At 35.8% G+C, this 27140-nt stretch overlaps 1 protein-coding gene across 1 annotated transcript in view; it reads left to right on the forward strand.

The window, feature by feature from the left end:
* USP34 (ubiquitin specific peptidase 34) overlaps positions 1-27140 on the forward strand; it is a 220528-nt gene that overhangs the window by 102339 nt on the left and 91049 nt on the right. The window contains 14 exon segments of the mRNA XM_032292024.1: positions 1349-1449; positions 1668-1877; positions 6054-6179; positions 7678-7800; positions 7931-8014; positions 9061-9147; positions 14542-14742; positions 18430-18512; positions 20047-20087; positions 20224-20348; positions 22298-22450; positions 23199-23303; positions 24943-24998; positions 25112-25232. Coding sequence (XP_032147915.1) covers positions 1349-1449; positions 1668-1877; positions 6054-6179; positions 7678-7800; positions 7931-8014; positions 9061-9147; positions 14542-14742; positions 18430-18512; positions 20047-20087; positions 20224-20348; positions 22298-22450; positions 23199-23303; positions 24943-24998; positions 25112-25232 — 1616 coding nt within the window.

Raw genomic sequence — 27140 nt, forward strand, 5'->3', positions numbered from 1 at the left:
GATAATAGAAAGTTTAATTTCTATACTAGCTATATAAACATTTAAAGCATAATATGATTTTGGTGTGGGAATTGTTAGTTAAATAATACAGAATGAATACTGAAAATTAGTCATCTATGACTTGTTTGGGGAAATAACCCCCTCTTTTTCTAATATTTAGGATATGTTTAAAAAGTCATATTCCTATTAACAAAATAAATGGTAGGAAAATTTAGAAGAAAATAGGATTGAATATTTGTCAGACCATTTTGAGGGCCAGGATTGAGGGCTAGAAATAATGAGAAGGGAAAGAATCATAGATTTAGCTGCACAGTGATTAGCAATTTAGTTATAAAACAATTGTGCTTAAGACAGGTTGCCAAAATGACTCTTCTTGGGAGAAAAACCTGTTCCTTTTCTGTGTTTGAAATATTTTCCCACAGACCTTCTTTATTCATGTGGAGGGAAAGGTAATTTTAAAATGTTATGTGTCATTATGAAAAGAATAGCCTTACCCCATTCATTTTTCTTGAAAGCAATTGTTCAGTGTCTGTTCATTGAAGTTTTTCTACATCAAGTGAATGAAGCTTAGCAATATTTTTAAAGTTTAAATTTTTCATCAAACATAAAATTTTTCTTAATTTTTCAGCTCTAATCTTTTTTTCCCCTTAAACATTGTGCATTATGCAATACTTAATTTGAATGTCTATTCCTTTTTAGTGCCTAGAATGCATGTGTGAATAAAACATCTCTGCCCCTGTGGAACTGGGAATTTATCTTTCTTCATTTCGTTTCTGTTTTTCTTTCCTTTTTCCTTCCATTTTTCCTTTCTCCTTCCCTTTTTTCGTTACTTCCTTCTGTTCCTTCTCCCCACCCTCGCTTCCCTTCCCAGATCATAAATATGAGATATTAATAAGTGCTTTAAAGAAAGATAAAGCAGAGTAAAGGGTTAATGATGAAATGAGGCTTTTAGATTGGGTAATAAGGAGAAAGCTCCCATTGGATGAGAGGCTTGAAAGAGGTGAGAGAATAAGTATCTTGAATTTCTGGAGAGGAATCTTAGTCCTTGAGATGGGAACATACTTGGTATTTTCAAGAAAGGTCAAGGAGGCCAGTTGGCTGAACCTAGTGAGGTAGGGAAGATGGTGGGAAATGAAGTTGAAGATGTAGGCAGCAAAAAGGACTTCATGCATTCTAAAAATAACTATTCTCAATCTATTGAATTTACTGTCTTTACCTAAAATCTGGAGGGTTGGAATTATATTTAAGTTTTGCATGTAGGGTGCTTAATTGCTACAACTATATCTTTTTGTCAGCAAATAAATTAATTCTGTAAAACAAATTATTTCCATATTCTGCTGTTTTTAAGGAGGCCTCATGGGACCTGTCAGGATGATTTCATCTGGACATGAGTTGACAACAGATTATGATGAAAAAGCACTTCATGAGCTTGGTTTTAAGGATATGCAGGTACATATATAAAATGTGGTTTGAGTTTTAATGATCTGTTTATAGTCATCAGTTGAACAGTCACAGGTCTAATTTAAAAACAGCTCTTATTGCTTTGTTATATTAAAATTCTAAGTGAAGTTATTTTATGCTTCAGATTTGTTCTATTAAACCAAAAAACTTGATATGCATAAATTTTTTGTTTTTTCCTGTTTTGTTTTTTTTTTTTTTTTTAATAGATGGTATTTGTATCTTTGGGTGCACCAAGGAGAGAACGGAAAGGGGAAGGTGTTCAGCTGCCAGCATCTTGCCTCCCACCCCCTCAGAAGGACAACATTCCAATGCTTTTGCTTTTACAAGAACCTCATTTAACTACTCTTTTTGATTTATTAGAGATGCTTGCATCATTTAAACCACCCTCAGGAAAAGTGGCAGTGGATGATAGTGAGGTGACTATGTTTGATTTTCACAAATCTTGTTTTGTCTTTCTGTTGAGAGGATATAGTAACTTGAATAAAACTATAGATTATAAAATAAAATTATAATTTTCTCTGTTTTGTTTTGTTTTGGATACGAAGTCTTACTCTCTTTCCTAGGCTGGAGTGCAGTGGCATGATCTCGGCTCACTGCAACCTCCACCCCCTGGGTTCAAGCAATTCTCCTGCCTCAGCCCCCCAAGTAGTGAGTTTATAGGCATCCACCACCATGCCCAGCTAATTTTTGTATTTTTAGTAGAGACGGGGGTTTCACCATATGGGCCAGGCTGGTTTCGAACACTTGACCTTAAGTTATCTGCCCGCCTCGGCCTCCCAAAGGGCTGGGATTACAGGCGTGAGCCACCATGCCCAGCCTTTGGTAATCTTTTAAGAGTAGTAAAATTGGGCCTGGCCCAGTGGCTCACGCCTGTAATCCCAGCATTTTGGGAGGCTGAGGCAGGCGGATCACGAGGTCAGGAGTTTGAGACCAGCCTGACTAACATGGTAAAACTCCATCTCTACTAAAAATACAAAAGTTACCCAGGCATGGTGGCGTGCACCTGTAATCCCAGCTACTCGGGAGGGTGAGACCGGAGAATCGCTTGAACCCAGGAGGCGGAGGTTGCAGTGAGCTGAGATTGCACCACTGCACTCCAACCTGGGCGACAGAGCGAAACTCCGTCTCAAAAAAAAAAAAAAAAAAAAAAAAAAAAACAAAATTAGGAACCCATTTATATATTCATTAACTATTTACTTAACATGATCCAGATATACTGTTTTAATCAATACTTTTATCTTGAAAGGGCTCTCTGTAGGAGGCTTTATATAATCTGAGCTAGAAGGATGAAAAGCCAGTTAAAAAGATGAGAAATGGTCTGGATAGAGTAATCTGGAGAAAAGGTTCCTGGAGAAATGCTTGATATAAGAAGTTAGGCAGGTTCAGGAATTGTTAGAGAGCTAGGAAGGAGAATGTGGAGGAGGATGGGAGAGTAGAATGAGGGCAATGAAATTGGAAAGGTTAGGCAGAGCGAAATAATGTAAACCTTTTGGATCATTGTGAGTCATTTCCATTTTACTCAAAGTGGATGTCATTAAAAGATTTTAAACAGTGGATAAACACATATTCTGATTTTTGTTTTATACCTATTAAGTTTCTTTGGCAAAAGTAACAAATTCAGTAAAGCATCTGATATACTAGTCCAGGAAGGAGTTGATAGTGCCCTGGCATAGGATGGCAGCAGTGGAAATAAACAGACAAGTCAAAACAACAACACTTGGTGGTGGTTTGGGTTTTAGGAGTAGGGAATGAAGAGAAGGAAGACAGAAATGGCATTGGGTTTCTGTCTTGAGCAACAGCGCGGATTCCATTTGAGATGGAGGATAGATGGATGAATGAAGGACATCAAGTGGAGATGTCAAGTAATCATTTGGATACATAAGTTTGAAACTCAGAGAAAGAGTATAATCTAGAAAAATGGTTTGTGGGTTATCACTATAAAGATGGCATTTGTTTTGTTTTGTTTTTTTATTTTTTATTTTTTTGGAGACACCGTCTCACTGTTGTCACCTAGGCTGGAGAGCAGTGGTATGATTATAGCTCAGTGTAGCCCCTTTATCTCTTGGGCTCAAGGGATCCTGCTGCCCCAGCTTCCTAAGTGGAACTCCAGGCGCATGTCAGTGCACCTGGCTAATTTTTAAAAGTTTTTTGTAGATATAGTCTTTTTGTGTTGCCCAGGTTGGTTTTAAATTCCTGGCCTCAAGCGATCCTCCCAATGTGCTAGGATTATAGGCTTAAACTACTGTGCCCAGCCTGAAGATGACATTCAGTGACAAGCGTGTATATGACATCACTTACAGGAGCGATTTTCAATTTACTAACATTTATTTATTTATTTTTGAGATGGAGTTTCGCTCTTGCTGCCCAGGCTGGAGTGCAATGGCGCGATCTTGGCTCACCACAACCTCCGCCTCCTGGGTTCAAGCGATTCTCCTGCCTCAGCCTCCTGAGTAGCTGGGATTACAGGGATGCACCACCACGTCCGGCTAACTTTGTGTTTTTAGTAGAGAAAGGTTTTCTTCATGTTGGTCAGGCTGGTCTGGAACTGCTGACAGGTGACCCACCTGCCTTGGCCTCCCAAAGTACTGGATCACAGGCGTGGGCCACCTTGCCTGGACTTAAAACAATGCCTTTAAATGGACTTATTCTAAGACCTTTTCATGTATTCAAATAGCTTATGCAGTGAGTCACAATTTTGAGATTGGGGGGCAGGTAAAATGGTAGTATTTTGATGGTTTTCTCTGTGTTAGGCTAGTATTCTTTTCTTTCTTCCCCAAGATGGTTAAGTGACTTCTTCCCATTTCCATGATGTGTTTGATTATGGATGCAATGGGCTGCCATTCAGCCCTTGGTTTCGTATACCTCAGTTTCTCAGGTGACGGTACATTGTTAAACTCCCAAGAAATCTCCATTGTGTTTTCAAGCAGAATAATCAATAAAAGGTGCCCGTGAACCTCCCTTTTCTCCCCTAGTGCTGGTGTTCTATTCCATGTATTAGAGAGGAGGGGGATGAAAATTTACAGAAGGTTTTTTTCAAAAGAGGAGTTGTTCAAATTGGGTCCAGTTACTGATAAGAGTGAAGTTAGTTAGCATTACAGATTTTCTTCCTTAAAGCAAATGACATGTTTGAGGAACTGGGAATATGAGCATAGTGTAATTTAAATACTAGGACAGAAAGGTACTCTGTAACCTATACTGCAAAAAGACCTTACATGATTTTTTTTTTTTTTAATCCACCATTATGGCTAGTTTTAAGCTGCAAAATGAGCTCTTTTCTGGGCTCTTAGAAACAAAATTTAGATGTTTGTATGGAGGATGTAATAGAGAAAACCAAGACCAGTGATAAAAGATCCAGTTAATAGGCTGTTATGTTAGTCTGAGTGAGGCTTAAACCAGAGGGAAAGCATTTCATTGTTTTAGCAGTTTATTGAATTTTATTTTTGGCAGCTAGATACAGGGATTCTTTGCTGAATAAGATAGGTTTGGTCCTGATGAGAGTTACACAGAAATGTAAAAAGAAAGGATCTCTCAGGAGGCTTTCAGCCATAACAGAACCTAGTTATGCACACTTGGAAGATTTTTTTCCTTCAAATCCTTTTTTATATAGAATTCAATCTTTCTCTCTCTCTCTCTCTCTTTAATAGTTATTTACAAAGGAATGAATTGTTTTATTGAAGAACTCTTGAGTGTCATTTCCTCAAGTAAATAAAGCACAGGTGTTACTTGGGGGTTGCTTCTGTTTCTTTGTTCCTCGAGCTAGTGAAACACCAAGTTTATGTTGAAACTTTCTAAGATTTCCTTGCCATCAGAGTGTACCCAACTTTCTGCCTTCATACCAAAAGAAGTAATTTTCTTTTTATAGGTTTATAGAACATCTCTAGACCATACTATAGCAAAGAATTACTATGATAGTAGTAATAGTAATAAATTTATAGTCTGTGGAAAATACCAAAACTGGGAATTTAGCTTTTACTCTTTTTACCTCTCAGGGTGGTACTTTAATTTTTTTTAATCGCCTATTTCCAAAATAGTTTCTGAAATGTTATTTAGCTTACTCTTAACACCTTTCTGAATTCAGATTTAACAAATGATAATGGAAGAAAGTAGGTCTTTAAAATTGTTTGCTTTCTTCTTAGCTCATCTGAGACTGGAAAATGAGGTTTAAGATTAGCAAAATAAGAGAAACAGATAGGCTCTTTTCCTAAATGGAAGTTCAAGGATTTAATTCACCAAGTCTTTATTGTGCTTAGAGTAGTGATTCGCAAAATGGAAATAGGTGGTAGTCATATTGAAATTTGCTAGAATGGACTTTAAACAGATGTTTTCAGTTTTATTTCCAAAGTTTCCTGAGGCACATACATGATCAGTCTTAGAGGAAGGCTGTTCTAGAAAAATGTTCAGTAAGAAGGTGAAAAAACACTGCTTTGAGTATTTTCTCAAATATTATGTGTCATATAACAAACGTTTCATGTCTCACTTTTCAGAAAATGAGACTTAAAAATATTAGCAGATTTGGTGGTTTTATGCAAAAATTTGAGCTTAAACTTTTTTCTTCTGATGTGTTTTGATAAAGCAGTTGTTTTTATTTGTAGAGTTTAAGATGTGAAGAACTTCATCTTCATGCGGAAAATCTTTCTAGGCGTGTCTGGGAGCTACTGATGCTTCTTCCTACATGTCCTAATATGTTGATGGCATTCCAGAATATCTCAGATGAACAGGTGAGCCCACAGAATCTCTTTACCCTCCTAGAGGCTGTTACCAGTTTACGTTCCTATTGACAGTGTAGAATACTGCCTGTTGACATACCCTCAGTAAATCTGAATATAGTTTTTACCCATATAATAGGTAAAAAGTGCCACTTCATTTTAATGTTCATTTGTTTAGTGAGGGTGAATAACATATCATAGGCTAAATGGAAGATGAAGATGTTTTCTAAAATTATGAAATAGGGTTTGCCATTTTATATTAGTGTTTTTTCTTATTACAGTGTGTTTTGAATATTGCTTTTTGTTCTCAGTAACAAAAAGTAATGTTTAGAGAAAGTAAACCAAGGTGAAATGACGTGCATCAGTGTTTCTTTTCTGTGCTTATACAAGTTAACTGACTCTACTGGGGAAAATGAGGCAAAGAAATTTAATATCTGTATGATAATTTATTTCCATCTGGACATCACCTCACATGTGTTGGATATCTTTCTAAAGTCTTCAACATTAAAGATTGTTTTCATTTAATTATTCATTTTTGAGATAGGGTCTCACTCTGTCACCTAGGCTAGAGTACAGTGGCATGATCTCAGCTTACTGCAACCTCAGCCACCAGGACTCAAGCAATCCTCCCCTGACTTTCCCCAGTAGCTGAGACCACAGGCATGTGCCACCATGCCTGGCTGATTTTTCTATTTTTACTAGAGACAGGGTTTTCCCATTTTGGCCAAGTTCATCTCTACCTCCTGACCTCAAATGATCCGCCTACCTCAGCCTCCCAAAGTGCTGGGATTACTGGCGTGAGCTTCTACTCCTGGCTTAAAGATTGTTTTTAAAAGGTATATGATACATAGTTTATTTGAGGAGATCTCCGAAAGAACTCCTATAGGATGAATGCAAAAACAGATGTCCTAATGTTATGCTAATTCTAGGATTTGGAACATTATCATGTGATTGTAGGAGGTCCAATATCTCACATGATTTGGAAGTCTAGAAGATGGGCTCTTGAAAATGCTGAATGATGACTTACAGTAGCACTAGTAATAGCATTTCAAAGATGCACATTAAGTGTGAATTACATTATTTCATGAATTGACAATAGAAAACAGCAGTGTTCCTGAGTTCATATATTTGCATGACTTTTAAATATGTAGTTGTAAGTATTAAATACAGACATTTAATTCATCACCATCTTCAGAAGTTTACCCACTCAACTAGACTATATAATTTTGTTTCTTCTTTCAACTGGGTAGATTAACAAGTTATAATTATTTGCCCATGCTGCTGTTTATGTATTAATTTAATTGGCTTTATTTTCAGAAAATTTAATGAATAATTGATGTTTTAAGCATACCATTTGTACCAGTTAATAACTAGCCTTCATGTATGTTTTAATATATTTTAAAGTATATATAATATTTTGAGGTTTTATGTAGTGTCAGTTTGTTTAAAGTTTTTCTTTTTTGTGTTCCCTGAGTAAGTTGGCTTGAGAAACATGTTTTTCTAATTTAAGAGTAATGATGGATTTAATTGGAAAGAGCTTCTCAAAATTAAGAGCGCTCACAAGCTATTGTATGCTCTGGAAATTATTGAAGCACTGGGAAAACCTAATAGAAGAATAAGGAGAGAGTCAACGGTAATTGCATTTTCATTATTATCATTAAATATTTGTATTCTCTCTGGAGCGAAATTCTATAAGGTATTATCTTTTCCATTCTAGAATAATTCTTCTGCCATTCTCCCTTATTTTGTTGCCTTTCTCATAGGGAAGTTACAGTGATCTTTATCCAGATTCAGATGATTCAAGTGAGGATCAAGTGGAAAATAGTAAAAATTCCTGGAGTTGCAAGGTTTGATCATGTGTTTTTCAATGTATTGATAAAAATAATTTATCTCCAGTTTTTCAGAAGTGGGTACCATAATTCTTCATTGTTTTTAGACTAATATACTATTAAATAATAGTTTTAAAATCATGTATTACTTTAAGTTGGAATAATCTGAGATTATTTAATGCCTTAGTACACCTATTTTTAGCTCTGATTTTTCTCCATTGAAATACTGTGAGAGGCCAGATGTGGTGGCTCACACCTGTGATCCAGCATGTTGGGAGGCTGAGACAGGTGGATCACCAGGTCAGGAGTTTGAGACCAGCCTGGCCAACATGGTGAAACCCCTATCTCTACTAAAAAAATAAAAATTAGCTGGGTGTGGTAGCACGGCACCCGTAATCCCAGCTACCTGGATGGCTGAGGCAGGAGAATCACTTGAACCCAGGAGGCAGAGATTGCACCACTGTACTCCAGCCTGGGGAGCAAAAAAAGACACTGTGAGAACGTCCCAGTGTCTAGGACTAAATGCCTAGAGGAATATAAATATGTTTATAGCCTCTTTCAAGTATATATATTTTTAAAGTTTTGTTTATTTGGTTTGAGACAGCATCTCACCTTGTCACCCAGGCTGGATTGCAGTGGCATGATCATGGCTCACTGCAGCCTTGACCTCCTGGGTTCAGGTGATCCTCCTGCCTCAGCCTCCCTAGTAGCTGAAACTGCAGGCATAAGCCACCACATCTGGCCAATTTTTTTATTTTTTGTAGAGATGAGGTCTTCCTTTGTTACCTAGGCTGGTGTTAAAGTCCTAGCCTCAAGTCATCCTCTGGCTTTGGCCTCCCAAAGTGCTAGGATTACAGGCATGAGCCCCTGCGCCCACCCTTAAATTCTTGAAAGTAGGACTTTATCTTCTTATTTTGTATAGAAGTCATTTTGGTAATTTAAATTGTTATAATTGTGTAAATAAAAGATATTTAATATTTTACATATCTAGTTAAATCAAGAAGCGTTACTGCATTATGTAGTGGCTACTTTTCTCTTACTATTACTTTCACAATTGCTTACAGTTTGTTGCTGCTGGAGGGCTTCAACAGTTACTAGAAATTTTTAATTCTGGAATTCTAGAGCCTAAAGAGCAGGAATCATGGACTGTGGTAAGTGGAAATTTACTGTTTCAGCTAGTTACAGTAGTTACCCATTTGAAACACTTCCATTTCATCAGCAAGTATAGCTTTTGCCATATAGTGCATTATAATAAAGTATGGAATATAGCAGAAATGAATTTTAAAACATAGAGTTTGATAAACTAATTATGGAAAAGTGTTTTTCATGTTAATTTTATTAAAAAATTCTTGTGCTAAATTACTCCAAACTGTGGCCAGTTCATAAACATGTTTCCTTTAAGTTGATAGGTTATATATTAATATATAGATAAAGTTTGGTTGCTTTTTAAAAATTTGGTTTACATCTTAGGTTTTTTTTTAAACTTTGTTTTGTTTTGACCATTTCTTCCTCTATAGCAGTAATACTAAAAAATGTGTTTCCAGACCATGTTGACTGGTTTGCATTGGGATAGATAAAGAAATTGAGAGTAAGCCTTTAGCAGTTTTTATAGCAATTAGACATTGGTGCTGTATTTTTATAGTACTTTATAAAAGTATTGCTCCTCAACAAAATGAAAGGTTTTTTTTTTTCGGTGAACTTGGATAAAAAAATGAAAATTTTGCCAGCCACAGTGACTCATACCTGTAATCCCAGCACTTTGGGAGGCTGAGGCGGGCGGATCACCTGAGGTCAGGAGTTCGAGACCAGCCTGGCCAAAATGGTGAAACCCCATCTCTACCGAAATGCACAAATTAACTGGGTGTGTTGACAGGCACCTGTAATCTCAGCTACTCGGGAGGCTGAGGCAGGAGAATCGCTTGAACCCGGGAAGCGGAGGTTGCAGTGAGCCAAGATTGCACCACTGCGCTCCAGCGTGGGCGACAAAAACGAAGCTCCATCTCAAAAAGAAAAAGAAAAAAGGAAATTTAAAAAAATGATACTTTAGCACTGTGAATTTGAAGAAGTACTATATGAAAATAAAATTGCTTGTAGAATATTTAAACCTTCATAATGATACACAAAACTGCACAGGCCACTTTCGAGCTCAATGTAAAGGACATTCCATTTTCTTCCATCAAATCAGGTTAGCATTGTCAAACATTGAATTCAAGTATTCTCTTAGTTTCTGTTTGTTTTTTATTTTTTAAAATTCCTGGTGTAATCATTTGATATCATGTACTCTTGTGTCCAAATTTTTTAGCTCATCAGCTGTCATTAGTGTATTTTAGGTGTGGGCCAAGACAGTTGTTGTTCTTCCAGTGTGGCCCAGGGAAGCCAAAAGATTGGACACTCCTGTGCTAAAGGTTTTCTCTGTTTTACTTGAAATTATAGCTACTTTCCTGAAGCGTTACTGCTAAGAACATTTTATTGCCAATACATGGCTTATTGTAGCTTTTTATGATGCCCAAGATGCAAAGCATGTCTAAGATACAAATTGCTTTGAGGTCAAGTGATACTTGTTGTTTATAATGCATCTCTCTTAATATTATGAAATACTTCTAAGCTCAGGATTGTTCTTGTTTCTTAACTTTTTTTCCTTTTCAAATGAGTTTAGTTGAAATATACCTTTAAAAATTTTTTTGAGATATAGTTCACATGCAATCAATTTACTCCTTCAAAATGTACTGTTTTTACAATATTCACAAAATTGTGTTATCATGACCAGCATCTAGTTCCAGAACAGTTGTATCACCTCAAAAGAAACCTCCCCGCCAAATGCTTTAGCCCTTTGCAACCACTATTATGGATTTGCCTATTCTGGACATTTCCTGTCAATGGAACCATACAATGTTTGGTCCATTGTGATTGATTTGTTTCACTTAGCCTATTTGCAAGATTCATCCTTGTTAAGTAGCAAGTATCAGCAATTCATTCCTTTTTATAATTATACCACATGATGTTTATTCATTCACCAGTTGAGAGGCTTGTGGGTTATTTCTACACTTTGAGTATTGTGAGCATTTGTTTACAAGTTTATGTGTGGATAATACGTTTTCACTTCTTTTGGGCATTTTCTTAGCAGTAGTAGCATACCTTGCCACTACTTAAGTGGTATCTTACTGTGATTTCTAACATTTACATTTTCCCAAAGCTAAGGAGCTTTAGTAGCTTTTTATGTGTCTGTTGACCATTCATAAGCATGTATGCATGTACGTGTGTGTGTTTTTACACACACACACACACACACTCTCTCTCTCTCTCTCTCTCTCTCTCTCTCTCTCTCTCTCTCTCTCTGTCTCTCTCTGTCTCATTCATACATCTTTGTTGAAATGTTTGTTCAGTCGCAGCTGAATCCAGGGAGCAGAAGATTGATCAGATGGTGAACATTTGTGTTGTTTCCATTTCGGGGCTATTATCAATAATGTTGCAAACATTTGTGTCTTGGGTATAGAGTGCAATTTCTGGGTCCGGTGTAATTGCTTTTTGAGGAGTTGCCAGTTTAGCAAAGCCATTTTACATTGCTACCAGCAATATGTGAGGGTTCCAGTTTCTCCATATCCTTTCCAAGACTTGTTAACAATGTTTTTTGTTTGTTTGTTTTTGAGACTGAATCTGTCTCTGTTGCCCAGGCTGGAGTGCAGTGGCGCAATCTCGGCTCATTACAACCTCTGCCTTCGGGGTTCACTCCTGCCATAGCTTCCTGAGTAACTGGGACTACAGGCACGCACCATCATGCCTGGCAAATTTTTTTTATTTTCATAGAGACAGGGTTTCACCGTGTTAGCCAGGATCTTCTGACCTTGTGATCCGCCTGCCTCAGCTTTCTAAAGTGCTGAGATTATAGGCGCAAGTCACTGTGCCAGGCCATTACTGTCTTTTTTATTTAAGGTATCCTATTGCATAAAGTGGTAGCTAGTTGTGGTTTTGATTTGATTTTGTCTTTGTTGATTCGTAAGAATTCCTTATGTGTTTCAGATACTGATTTGTTAGATTGCATGTGATTTACAGATATTTTCTCCCATTATATGGGGTTTTTTTCCCTTTCTTCAGAAGCATCCTGTGATTTACAAAATTTTCTGATTTTGATGAAGTCCAGTGTCTCTGTTTTCCTTTGTGCTTGTGCTTTTGGTGTTGTATCTACAAAACCAGTACCGAATCTAAGGTCACAGAGATTGATGACTATGTTTTCTGTTAAGAGGTTTTTGGTTTTAGGTCGTACTTTTAGGTCTTTGGTCCATTTTAAGTTAATTGTTGCATATGATGTGAGGTTGTGCAGTATACTTTTCATGTAATAAATAATGTGCTCATTTTAAAGGGCGAGTTTTGAAAAAATGTGTAACTCTCTAATATAAATAAAGAATATTTCCATTACTTAAGAAGGTCCATCCTGCAGTTTTGCTATCAGGTTTTCTTCCTCTGCTTTCTGTTCCAATAGATGAGATTTTCATTTTATAGAATTTCATGTAATTGAATCAGTGCAGTATGTACTCTTTTGTTTCTGGCTTTTTTTTTTTTTTCCAGAATGCTCTTTGAGGTTGTTAAATGTGTATCAGGATTTGGTTTGTTTTTATTGCTGAGTAATGTGTTAATTGTATATGTATACCATAATTCATTTATCTACTCACCTACTGATGAACATTTGAGTGGTTTATAGTTTGGGTTACTACAAATAAAGCTTCTATAAACATTCACATACAGGTCGTTTAGCATATGTATGTTTTTTTCTCTCAGATTAATACAAAGTAATGAAATTGCTAAATTATATGGTGAGTTTACACTTATAAGCTTAACCTTATAAGAAGCTGCCAAACTGTTTTCCAAAAACAGTTGTAGATTGCAATATATGAGAATTTCATTTATTCCACATCCTTGTCAGAAGTTGATATGGCCAGGGTTTTAAAATTTGAGCTATTCTATTGGGAATAGTAGTGTTATCTCATGGCAGTTTCACTTGTCCTTCCCTCATCTAATGATGTTTATTTTAACATTATGTCATGTGTTTATTGGTTGTGTGTTTATCTTCTTTTGTGAAATGTAATTGTAAAACCATCTTTTCCCTGAAGTGTTACGGAGAAGTCTTTCTCTGATATATGTATGGGGACAAGCCCCACACACATCCTGTGGCTTACTTTTTCATCATACTGATAGTATCTTTTAGGGAAGAAATTTTAATTTTAATGAAATTTGTTTCCAGTCTACACATATTTGTTCCAAGGTCACAAAGACTTTTCTCCTCTGTTTTCTGTAAATTTTATAGTTTTCTTTTACATTTAGATCTATAACAATACATTTTGAGTTAACTTTTGTATATGTATTGTTGACATTTTTTTCCTTCTTTGCACAGCTGTTTGGTTTTTGTAGCACCAATTTGTTGAGAAGACTTTCTTCTCTCTGAATTATCTTGCTGTTTGTCTTTCAAGTCAGTAATAAAGTATTGCTATTATTGCAGGAAGGAAGCACTGTTTCCTGGTATGTTTGTATAGGAATATATTTGGCAGTGCAATCAGGAGAGCAGGAGGTTAAGAACTATTGAAGAAAAAGCTGAAAAACTCATGTACATACACGATATTCTAATTTATTTAAAGAAAGTATGCTACATTTTAAATTGAGCTAGTTTGCAGTCAGTTGTAAATTTTATTTTTTATACATACCAAACAGTTTTTTTTTTTTTGAGACGGAGTTTCGCCCTTGTTACCCAGGCTGGAGTGCAATGGCGCGATCTCGGCTCACCGCAACCTCCGCCTCCCGGGTTCAGGCAATTCTCCTGCCCCAGCCTCCTGAGTCGCTGGGATTACAGGCACGCGCCACCATGCCCAGTTAATTTTTTGTATTTTTAGTAGAGACGGGGTTTCACCATGTTGACCAGGATGGTCTCGATCTTTTGACCTCATGATACACCCGCCTCGGCCTCCCAAAGTGCTGGGATTACAGGCTTGAGCCACCGCGCCCGGCCCCAAACAATGTTTAAAACAATTTTTTAAATGTTTATTTTTAATGTGGTTATGGAAAATGCAAGATTTTTAGTTGAATTATTTTCTAGAATTACTAAGAATTGCTTTGGTCCCTAAATATTAAGAGTTTGTGCCACTTGTGTGGAGAAACAACATAGTATACTTTGATAATACTTTGTTTCTTAACTTTATTGATAAATAATATCCTTGTCATCATTTTCATTTTTAAAAAATATTGTAAATTATGAGCAGTATGTTTTTTCAAAAATCTCATAGCTGTTTATTGCATACATTTTTATGATGCCTTCATTAAAGCAATGAGAGTATCATTTTCATTTCATTAAATACATCTTGTATACCCTTTTTATTTCTAGATACTTTATAAGATTGAATTGTTACTGACCATAATATTTGAGCAACAAAATTTTACGCTACATGGATTAAGTACTAGCTATGATTATTTTTATCTTCTGGACTTTTAATTTCAAAACTGTATAGTATCCATTATAAATTAATGAAAATAGGGAAATGACAATTTCTTTTCATTTACAGTGGCAACTAGACTGTCTTGCTTGCTTGCTGAAGTTAATATGCCAGTTTGCAGTAGATCCATCCGATTTGGATTTAGCTTATCATGATGTCTTTGCCTGGTCTGGTATAGCGGAAAGCCATAGGAAAAGAACCTGGCCTGGCAAATCAAGGAAGGCTGCTGGTGATCATGCTAAGGGTCTTCATATACCACGATTAACAGAGGTAAAGTGCAGAAGTTAATGTTGAATTGTAATGATGAATTCCATTAATTTTTATAAACTGAAAATGCTGATGCTTAAGAAATATGTTCTAGATTACTGTGATTTAACCTAGTAGCTCAACTGATGGCATTGTTTTAAAGCAGTAGTGATTATGAAGCAGTAATGCTTTTCATTTCATCATCCAGAATGCAGAAATGAATCGTGCCATTTTAATATCTAACTGTGACATTGACTTGATTATTTGGACTCAGTAATTTATATACTTTGGGTTTGAGGGTGCATTTACGAAAACAGAAGCCATAGTTGGTATTTCAACATAGGAAATTTAAAATAGGGAATCTATTTTACATGTATGTGTTAGAAGGCTTTAAAAGCAAAAAGGGAATGGCGAGGTAACCCAGCTAAGGAGCCATTTACTACCCCTAGATCTTGAGGAACATTAGGTAAGTAGTTGGATTATCAGGAACTTAGAAGCTTGCAGTAATATTTAGGGTTAAACCAGGGTTTAGGCCTCTGAGAAAGCAATATGCTGACTTGCTGTAAGATTCTCCGAGGGGACCTGATAAAGCTGGTGCTAGGAGTGCCTAAAAAAAGCTTAAGGCTGAAACCAACTGTCTCTTCTAGGTAAATACTTCTAGATAAATGCCGAAGTATTTACTAGGCTGGCGGAACCTAATAGGAAGCCAGCTGGCAAAGGAAGAATTTGGTTTTTGATATATTAGCCCTGGCATCATAGAACAAGTGTATAAAAGGGTGGATTTGGAGATGAAAGAAAATATAGTTGGCCCTTGAAAAATGGAGGGGTTAAGGATGCTGACCCTCCATACAGTCAGAAATCTGTATATAACTTGATTCCTCCAGAACTACTGATAGCCTGCTATTAACCAGAAGCCTTACCAATAACATAAACAGTTGATTAATGCATATTTTGTTTGTTAATAATATTATATGCTATATTCTTAGAATAAAGTAAGCTAGAGAAAAGAAAATATTAAGAAAATCATAGGGAAAAGAAAATCTATTTACTATTCATCAGGTGGAAGTAGGTCATCATAAAGGTCTTCATCACCATGGTCTTCACATTGATTAGGCAATAGAGGAGGAGGAAGGTGAGGGGCTGATCTTGTTGTCTTAGGAGTAGCAGTTTCAGACCTGTGTTGTTCAAGGGTCAACTGTATTAACCAGTACATCCAGCATTAAAAATAAAATCTTTTTGATTGTGGATTCTGTTGTTCATGTAATAACATTTGACTTTCCAAGATACCTATCAGTGAACTGGAAGTTGGGAGAGATGAAGATGAGATCTTAGGGAGCTCTCATTCTGTAACCTTTTGAGAACCTCACCTCATACCTACCCAAGAGACATCAAAGTAATGAGTTGTTATTGATAGAGGAATATTGTGATGAACATAAGGTTAGAAACTACTGATATAAATGGAAACCTGAAGCAGATTTCACTTTTGGAATTTTGGGGGTTAAATGGGAAAAGTGATCTCTTACAGTATTCCAAATCATTTACATCTAATAAAATTAAATATGTAATCTGAATGTATTCTACATTGTACTGTGTTGTAAACTACCATTTAGTAACCTTGAATTGCTATAATGTTTTGGTCATGTTTTTTCCAGAATAAATTTTCCAAGTTACAATGTAATGTTCTAATTTTGATCCATTCCATCAACTCACTGACTAATTTCAATGTTTATTGATCTTTATTAGTGATTTCGTCGAGATTTTAATAATATAAATATACATAAATGTATCTGTAAAATACCTGTGCACATTTGTGGAGTTTTATAGGTTATTGGTTTGTGTTTAAAAATAATATGCAACTACAAACTTATTGAAAATAATTTATAATATACAAATGAACGTTTTCCCTAGTCATAGGTGACTGCTATTAATATCTTGAAGTGTTATCTTTTCAGAGTTTTCTTTCTGTGCACATGCCAATTTTTTTTTTTTTTTTTTTTTTTGAGACGGAGCCTGGCTCTGTCGCCCAAGCTGAAGTGCAGTGACACCATCTCAGCTCACTGCAACCTGTTCCTCTCCAGTTCAAGTGATTCTCCCAACTCAGCCTTCAGGTAGCTGGGATTACAGGCACATGCCACCATGTCTGGATAATTTTTGTATTTTTAGTAGAGAGAGCATTTTGCCATGTTGGCCAGGCTGATCTCGAACTCCTGACCTCAAGTGATCCACCTGCCTCGGCCTCCCAAAGTGCTGGGATTATAGGTGTGAGCCACTGTACCCAGCCAATGTTTTTGTTTTGTTTTGTTTTAGGTTTTTTGTTTTTTTTTTAAGTTTAGAAACAGGGTATATTATATACTTTTTGTATGAGTTAATTTACCAAATAATTACAGCTTAGCATGTATATCTAAGATCTTTGGAAATAAAAATTTTTGTTGTATTAATTCTGAAGACAGAGTTATCTAGTGTTGATATACTATAGGTAGAGTAAGGAAGAACACTAAGAGTCAGCCATTATTTTTCCTTGTGGTCTTTTTAATAGTGTTTTTAGAAAGTTACCTACAAAATTTAGCCTAAACATCAACTTTTCTGGAAGCTTTCTGAGTTCTGCCAAGGACAGATTTAGTTGCTGCTTCCTTCTTTTCCTTATTTGCACATTGTATATACTTGTGTTACTGTATTTTCTGTAGCTGTCTGGTAAAGTGCAGAACCAGTGCCTTATGAAGTATGTGCACAGAATGCCTTCCAACCTGCAAAAGGAATTCAATAATTCATTATTATATTAGTGAAATGTTTTCTCCCATTATATGGAAGAAGAACTAGAGCTGAGAAATTCTGTATATATTAGGATCATGCAGCCTTAGAATTTTGAATCTGGAATTCATTCTCTATACCCGTGGTATATTACATTGCTTTTTTTATTTTTATTTCAGGATGGTTGAAGGATCTATTACTACTTGATTTTTTTAAATATATTTTCTTCAAAAGTAAAAAAATATTTAATTCTTCACCACCACCCCCACCACCCCCACCCCGGGAAACCACTGACATGTTATATATTTCTTTCCCCCAGTTTAGTGGTATGCAGAGAATCTAAGAATCAAATGTAAAGACTATTTTTGCCTCTGTTTTTAAAATTTTAGTAATGTACTTTGTTTACTTTACTTTTTCTTTTTCTTCTTTAAAAAAAAAAAAAGATTGATTCTCATTTTGTTGCACAGGCTGGAGTGCAGTGGTACAATCTCAGCTCAGTGAAGCCACTGCCTCCCAGATTCAGGTGTTCCTCGCTCCTCAGCCTTTAAAGTGGCTGGGATTATAGGCATGCACCACCCCAGCTAATTTTTGTATTTTTAGTAGAGACAGAGTTTTACCACATTGCCCAGGCTAGTCTCGAATTTCTGGCCTCAAGCAGTCCACCTGCCTCAGCCTCCCTAATTGCTGGGATTACAGCAATTACAGTGAGCCACCATACCCAGCCTAAAGTTGCTGCTCTTAAGTGTGATTATAAAATTCTAGTTTTCCAATACTTGACATTTTTACAGTATTTTCAAAGAATTCTTAGGAAATTATTTATTATGTTATAGATATCTAAATAATTTGGAATTTTGTGTTAAAATTTTATAATGCATATCTCTTTAGTAACTAAATCATGAGTACCTGTGGAGGGTTTTCCTTTTGTCGTATTTAAATATCTTTTAAAATGTTTTTGTTTTAAAGGTGTTTCTTGTTCTTGTCCAAGGAACCAGTTTGATTCAGCGACTTATGTCTGTTGCTTATACTTATGATAATCTGGCTCCTAGGTATGCATTTTAAAAATATATTTTATGTGTGTATGTATAGCAGGAATATAATGTTTAAAAACTTTATTTTGAAAAATTTTAAACTTAATCGAAAAATTTGGGGATTATTGTGAAATCTCTCATGCTTGCATCCAAATTTACATGTTAACCTCTTGCTAAAATGTGTCTTGTATTTATGAGCATGTATTTTCTGTGTGTTTACATGTTTTCCCGAATCTTGTGAGACTGAATTGCAGATATCATGACTGTTTACCAGTACTTTGTTGTGTATCTTCTAAGACCAAGGACATTTTCTTAATAGCTAGAGTAAAATTTTTAAATTTATAAAATTTAACATTGATGTATTATCTAACATATAGTCCATATTAAAATCTTGTTGGTATTCTTCATAATAATTTTTTTTTTGCTTCAGGATTATGTGTTGCATTTAATTGTCAGTTCTTCTATTTCCTTTCATCAGAGATGACTTTCTCAGCCTTTCTCTCATGATACATTTTCAAGTCATATAGGCCAATTATTTTATAGAGTACTTTTCAGTTTGGGTTTTCATAATTGACCCTCATGATTCAGATTTTATAATTTTTAAAGGACTTTTAAGTTTAAACTCTAAATCATTATAACCTACGTGTTTGTCTTGCACATCTCTTGAGTAATAAAATCATGAGTACTTTTTGAGGGTTTATTTCAGTCAACATTGTATTCATTCAAATTTTGTTTATTAAATCTGAAATCATTTGGTATTTGCTATAATAAGATGTTATCAATAATTCTTTTATTTGGTTAGTTTTTTATTTTGAAAACATTTTTATTGACTAGAACTAGATACCCTGCTGTGTAATAGATTTCAGAACTTCCTGCTCTATTTGGGACTTTGTACCCTTTGACTCATACCCTCTGCCTGACACCACCCCACCCTACCCTCAGCCTCTGGTAACCATTATTCTACTCTCTTCTTCAATGAGTTTGACTTACCACTGAGTCTTTAAATAAATGATAAAGAAGATAGATCAAATAAATAATGGAACTCTCTTAAAATATAATATATTTTGCAAAAATTAGCTGGGTGTGGTGGCACATGCCTGTAGTCCCAGCTATAGGGAGGCTGAGGTGGGAGGATTGCTTGAACCTGGGGGGTCAAGACTGCAGTGAGCTATGATCATGTCACTGCACTCCAGCCTGGGCAATAGAGTGAGACCCTGTCTCATGTCTTTAAAACACACACCAACACACACACACACACACACACACACTCCTTCTCTCTCTCTCTCTCTCTCTCTCTCTCTCTCTCTCTCTCTCTCTCTCTCTCTATCACTCTCCCTCCCCCCCTCCCCTGCATTCCTCCCTTCCCCTCCTGCCCCTCCCTCTCCCCCCACAACAGAGGGAGACTCTGTCTCCTGTCTTTAAAAAGCACACACACAACCCTTTCATTTTTTGGAGGAAGTGATAACCTTAAAGGATATATGTTAATAAATTGGATTATTTTTAATTAATTGCTGAATTTAATTGGTGGTGGCGTGTTTTTACTTTGTTACAGAGTTTTAAAAGCTCAGTCTGATCACAGGTCTAGACATGAAGGTAAGGATTCCACAATGTTAACTTTTAATAAATAAAAACTTAAAATATATTGATATATTTTATCTTTAATAATGAACATTGTGTTTTCATTTTGGCACAAACCTTTATGGTGAACTGTTTTCTCATTTTTCTTTAGTTTCACATTATTCAATGTGGCTCTTGGTGAGTTGGGCTCATTGCTGTTCTTTAGTGAAATCTAGCCTTGCTGATAGTGATCATTTACAAGATTGGCTAAAGAAATTGACTCTCCTTATTCCTGAGGTAAGATAAAGATGGAAGGTTAGTACTGTTACTTTTTATGTTTTCATGTTATTAGTATCAATAATAAATAAAAGCTAATGGAAACAAATATGCATGATTCCATAAATATGTCACATTATCTGCTTAATCTTTTAAGGTCTAGGATTAGACCTTAAACTATGGTTTGAACTATGTACGATGTTTAAGAACTTTTGACTATTATATATTATGTAGCATTTATAGTTTTTCTGAAATGTTTATAGAATGATTATATTGCTTTCGATTAATAAAAAGGAACTTTTTTCCCAGAGAGTAGGAAGGGCTTGAGAATTTATTTTGGTAATGTATGTTTTAGAAAAGTTCTGTTGCCTTTTTTTTTTCCTTCCAGAGACAGAGTCCCCCTGTTCTCTGTATCGCCCAGGCTGCAGTGCAGTGGTGCAGTCGTGGCTCCCTGCAGCCTCAGCCTCCTGGGATTAAGCGATCCTCTGGCGCCTGCCTCTCAAGTAGCTGGGACCACAGGTGCACATCACCATGCCCAGCTAGTTTTTTAACTTTTTTGTGGAGATGTGGTCTCGCTGTGTTACCCAGACTGGTCTTGAACTCCTGGTTTCATGTAATGCTCCTGCCTCAGCCTCCCAAACTGCTTGGGATTACGGGCATGAGCCACTGCACCCAGCCTGAATTTTCTATTTAAGTAGAAATAGAGCCAATAGAGACTACAAATAAATGAAATACATTTTGCTTTCTGTGTTGACACTGAGGCAAGTATAATTTTTATTAGCCATATCTTGACATTACTCACCTCTTATTCCTAAGTGAAATAGTAGAAATACACACTAATATATTTAGTTCCAAAGTCACTTATTTTTAAAATTTGCCTTGTCTAATAATGTTAGCTCTGGCTGGGCACAATGGCGGACACCTATAATCCCAGCAATTTGGGAGGCTGAGGTGGGTGGATCATTTGAGGTCATGAGTGTGAGACCAGCCTGGCCAACATGACGAAAATATAAAAAATAGAAAAATACTAATTAAAACACTAAAAATACAAAAAAATTTGCTGGGTGTGGTGGCAGCTACAGTAGCAGTCCCAGCTACTCAGGAGGCTGATGCAGGAGAATCGCTTAAACCCAGGAGATGGAGGTTGTGGTGAGCCAAGATCATGTCACTGCGCTCTAGCCTGAACAACAGAGCAAGACCGCCCTAAAAAAAAAAAAAAAAAAAAAAAAAATATTAGCTCTGGATTTAATGCCATGTGTGTTTTTGTCCTGTCTCGGGTAATCATTTTGAAATTTGGGCAATTTCCTTACAATCTATAGAATATTCTGATTTAAGTTGCTTCTGTGTTGCTTCTAGTTCTGAAAATATTTTATCCTCTTACTGTCTTGTAAATAACTTAAGTGATTCTAAATATCCTTCCCTCATTTCTTCTTTGTATTTACCTGTTCTTGTGCTCATTTTGTTCTGTTTCTGTTTTTATGGCCATGCTTTACGATTTCTAAAATACTGTATATATTATGGTATACTTTGAAGTACTTTATCATGTGTAATTTACATATATATGTATGGGGTTAGAACATTGTATTTATTATTTTTATGAGGCATAATCTTGTTTCTGCCATCCAGGCTGGGGAGCAGTGACATAGTGGCTCACTGCAGACTCTACCTCCCTGGTTCAAGCACTTCTTGTGCCTGTCTCCAGAGTAGCTGGGACTACAGGCACACACCACCCCCCCACCCAATTGATTTTTGTATTTTTTTTTGTAATGATAGGGTTTTGCCATATTGGACAGTCTGGTCTCAGACTCCTGGCCTCAGGTTATCCTCCTGCCTAAGTCTCTCAAATTGCTGGGATTACAGGCTTGCCTGGCAGGTGTATTTAAAATCACCTAAAATTATTTCTGCTAACATATTAACGTTAGCTTTTTAATACTAACTCAGGCTGTCTTTGGAACTTTCTTTTCATCTAGACTGCAGTTCGTCATGAATCATGCAATGGTCTCTATAAGTTATCCCTGTCAGGTCTGGATGGAGGAGACTCAATCAATCGTTCTTTTCTGCTATTGGCTGCCTCAACATTATTGAAATTTCTTCCTGATGCTCAAGCACTCAAACCTATTAGGGTAAGATTTTACTGTGTGTTTAGAAGCAGTTTCTATTTTTGAAATTTTGTTTGTCCCAAGTTTATCATTGTAATATATCCTTAAATTTTTGAGCATTGAACTACTGTATGTGATTTTTACCAAGAGAATAGTAGTTATATACTTCTTAAAGTGACAGCATTGTGACATACCGTGTCCATGTTACTACTAGGAAGAGACTGATTTCAGCTCTGTGGTCTCTCTGTTGGGTACTCTTTATTTTAGAAACAGAATTTGTTCTCACTGGATTCTGAGCCTTGTTTTAATAAGTTGACTGATTAAAAAAATCATAAATGGAACTCTCTAGTAAGTCACAGTTTTTTTATTTTTATGAGATTCTGAATTTTTAATTTTATTTCCTACCCTAGTGCATATACAAGTCTTATAAAAGGCTTCTGCTACATAATAAATGTAGAGCCTATTATTAAAGACTTTTTGCTAATCCCAGAAATTCAATGTCTTGTTGGATTTACATTATTTTCCTCCTCATTCATATCTTTTCCAAATGTCAGTAATTTGACACTAATATTTTCCGAAGAGTTCTTAACGTTAGTCATTTATGTGCCTGGTTATTCTGATTTTACAGAAACTAAGCGTGTACTCTCCATTTTTTAAAAGATTTTGAATACTGTTTAGGAATTTATTTCATAAAGCCTATAATTTCTTAAATGTATTATAATTTTGATTTATTTTTAAAATGTTTTCACAAAGCATAAAATTTTCTTAATAGGTAGATGATTATGAGGAAGAACCAATGTTAAAACCTGGATGTAAAGAGTATTTTTGGTTGTTATGCAAATTAGTTGACAACATACATATAAAGGACGCTAGTCAGGTATGTTCAGAAAATTATATGCTATTCTATATATTCTATTCTTATTAATATGAATTATGACATGTTCATGACTTTATCCATCATAAGTGTACTTTATTAATCTATAGGTAGTTGGTAGTGTCATGTCTCTTTTGTATTTGTGCCTTTCTACCTTACTCTAATTCCTTTTGTGTTTTTGCTCTGACCTTACCTGAAACATCTTCATCTGGTATCTATACATAGTTTCTTATCGTTCCTCAGTAAGATTTGTGGATGTAACATCTTATTTGCAAAGGGAAATTTAAATTTTAAAATTAAAAATACAGCTTCCTATGTAATTTGAAGTCCCAAATATGTAAAATAAAATTGCAGCTCAAATAGAAGTTACTTTAATATAAAGAAACACTGTCAGTTTTTGCTGATCTACTGACATTTCCATTCAAACAAAGTAATGATTAAAACAAGTAAATTTCAGGCCAGGCACGGCTCACACCTGTAATCCCAGCTCTTTGGGAGGCCAAGGTGGGCAGATCACGAGGTCAAGAGAATGAAACTGTGCTGGCCAACGTGGTGAAACCCCATCTCTACTAAAAATACAAATATCACTGGGCGTGGTGGCGCGTCCCTGTAGTGCCAGCTACTTGGGAGGCTGAGGCAGGAGAATCACTTGATTGCAGCAGGCGGAGGTTGCAGTCAGCTGAGATTGCACCACTGCACTCCAGCCTGGTGATCGAGCAAGACGCTGTCTTGGGGGAAAAAAAATTTTGCTTTTTTTCAGTGTACATAAATTGAGTAAACTAAAATGTGTCTAAGTTGTTAATTCGGAAGAAAATGAGAAACACATAAAGAAGATCCTTTGAAATATTTAGGACACATTTTTCTTAAATGTTTAAATGTATTTAAATGAAAGTTTAATATGTTCACTTTACATTTAGAAGTTCTGTTGTGTTTATACTTTCTACTTTTTAGTTAATACCTAAATTCTTAACCTCAGAACTTTTCATTTGAGAAATAATTACAAAAATAAGTATTGAGCAACTTTTGATATTGTTAATTAAAGTACTGATGCCAAATAAACATTGTACTTTAATAAAACAAACAATCCTGAGATTGACCATTTAAGCTAAAATAGGAATCTGATCTTGCTTGCTTATAAAGTAATTTTCCTTTTCAGAGATTTGGGTTTCTTTGAGGAAACTCAGTTTATGTTTTGTGAAGTCTGTTTTAATGCTGTTGCTGAGTTATAATGAGAAGTAAAGTTGTTTTGGAATGAACTGTAGAATTCAGTTTATTGTTAAAAGTCTAGTTTAAAGGTATTGTTAAAAGCAAACCTTGGTGAATTGTATCTGAATTACATCTGAAAAGTCATTTAAAAAAAACAAACTTGAGTATCTTTGCAATAGATTACTGTGACTTTCACAATTTTCAACATTCCATTCATTCCTTTTTGTAGGATGATCAGTGGTGTGTTTAAGACTAATTTCGTTAATTGATATAATGTATAAGTAAAGAGTGGGTGTATTATGTTTATAACTTAATTTTTGAATTTAGGAGAACTAAATTATTGTTACCTATGAGGAAATGGTTTTGTTTTAACACTTTTATGTTTGGTAAAACCTCAAAATCTATATTTGAATTTTTACTTTCTTTTTGTATTAAGACAACGCTCCTCGACTTAGATGCTCTGGCAAGACATTTGGCTGACTGTATTCGAAGGTAAAATTTGATGTGAAATTGACATTTATATTGTCAAGGAAAGATGAAAGACATAATTGTGTGAACTATCTTGCTTGTGTGTTTTTTTTTGTTTTTTTCTTTTTTTATTGTAGTAGAGACATCCTTGATCATCAAGATGGTAATGTAGAAGATGATGGGCTTACAGGACTCCTAAGGCTTGCAACAAGTGTTATTAAACATAAACCACCCTTTAAATTTTCAAGGGAAGGACAGGTAAGTATTAAAATATTCAAATGTTACTACTAAATGTGATTGAAATTTGTTGTTGTTACATTGTGTATTAGTCCATTTTTATATTGCTGATAAAGACATACCCAAGACTGAGCAATTTACCAAGGAAAAAGGTTTAATTGGACTCAATTCCTTGTGACTGGGGAGGCCTCATAATCATGGCGGAAGGCAAGTTGTAGCATGTCACATGTTAATGTGGATGGTGGCAGGCAAAAAAAGAATGAGAACCAAGTGAAAGGGGTTTCTCCTTATAAAACCATGAGATCTCATGAGACTTATTCACTACTACAAGAACAGTATGGGGGAAACCATGATTCAGTCATCTCCCACCAGCTCTGTCGCACAATAGGAATTATGGGCGATGTAATTCAAGATGAGATTTCGGTGGAAACACAGCCAAACTATGTCACATTGTATGTGGATTTGTTAAATTTTTTTAAACATACAGACATAAAAGTTACTAGAACTTAATTACTGGCAAGATAAGCAAATTTTGAATAAATTGAACTCTGGAAGTATAAAACATAGGCTTGTTTTTAGAATGTAAAGTCAAATGTTAATTCCTATGACTGACTGTATATAGAAAGGTAACCTAAGGCTGGGCATGGTGGCTCATGCTTGTAATCCTAGCACTTTGGGAGGCTGAGGCAGGTGGATCACTTGAAACCAGTAATTGAAGACCAGCCAAAACATGATGAAACCTCATCCCTTCAGAAAATACACAAACTTGCTGGGTGTGGTGGCCTACAGCTGTAGTCTCAGCTACTCAGGCGGCTGAGGTGGGAGGAGTGCTTGAGCCCAGGAGGCCGAGGCTTCAGTGAGCGAGCCATGATGATCTTGCTGCACTCTAGCCTAGGTGACAGAGGGAGACTGTGTCTTAAAAAAAAAAAAATGAGAAAGGTAACCTATATTTTAATAGTGTGCTTTCTATAGAATTGAATATTTTGAATTGCTGCCCTAAACAGTGAATCATATCCTAATACAGTGGAATTAATAAGTAGTCATTATTGGGTACTTATTGGTTCCATATTTTAAAGACCTACGTGACATAAAATCTGTCTCGGAATATTGGAAACACTTCATGACTCTGTAACAGCAGATGTTTTATTTTGATTGTCTCTTGATTAAATAGTTTATCTTACCATTGGTACATTTATCATGGTCATTGAAGGAATTTGGTATGGTCTGGAGAGCTGTTATCTTTAGGTTACTGAATGTGTTAGGAAACAGCAACCAAAAGGATAGAAGATTGTCCTCATTTGCACAGACTAAAGGATTCTTGAGATCAACTTAAAATTACAGTCTTAACTGTTTGAAACTTGTGCTACTTCCTCCAATGCACAAAACTCCTTCTTGTGCTATTTTTTTTTTGTTTTTTTGAGACGGAGTTTTGCTCTGTTGCCCAGGCTGAAGTGCAGTGGTACAACCTTGGTTCACCGAAACCTCTGCCTCTCAGGTTCAAGTGATACTCCTGCCTCAGCCCCCTGAGTAACTGGGATTACAGGCATGCACCACCACGCCCAGCTAATTTTGTATTTTCAGTAGAGACGAGGTTTCTCCATGTTGGACAGGCTGATCTCGAACTCCTGACCTCAGCGAATCTGCCTACCTTGGCCTCCCAAAGTGAGGGGATTACAGGCATGAGCCACCGTGCCCAGCCCTTCTTGTGCTATTTCTTTCAGGTTTTTTGTCTTTTCCATTAAGCTCACTGGGAATGATTTTATTGATTTATAGCCTTATTGATTGAAGTCTTCTTTTATATGTAAACCAGTATATAAGTTGTATTCCCAAATATAAATATATTATTTTTTCTGTTAATGTTGTAAAGGAAAAGTCATTGTTAAGAAAGAAAAATTTAGATAGCACAAAAAAAGAATATTCCCACGTCGT

The sequence above is a fragment of the Sapajus apella genome, unplaced genomic scaffold, assembly GCF_009761245.1.
Source record: "Sapajus apella isolate SASKATOON/1434 unplaced genomic scaffold, GSC_monkey_1.0 scaffold26, whole genome shotgun sequence".
Lineage (NCBI taxonomy): Eukaryota > Metazoa > Chordata > Mammalia > Primates > Cebidae > Sapajus > Sapajus apella.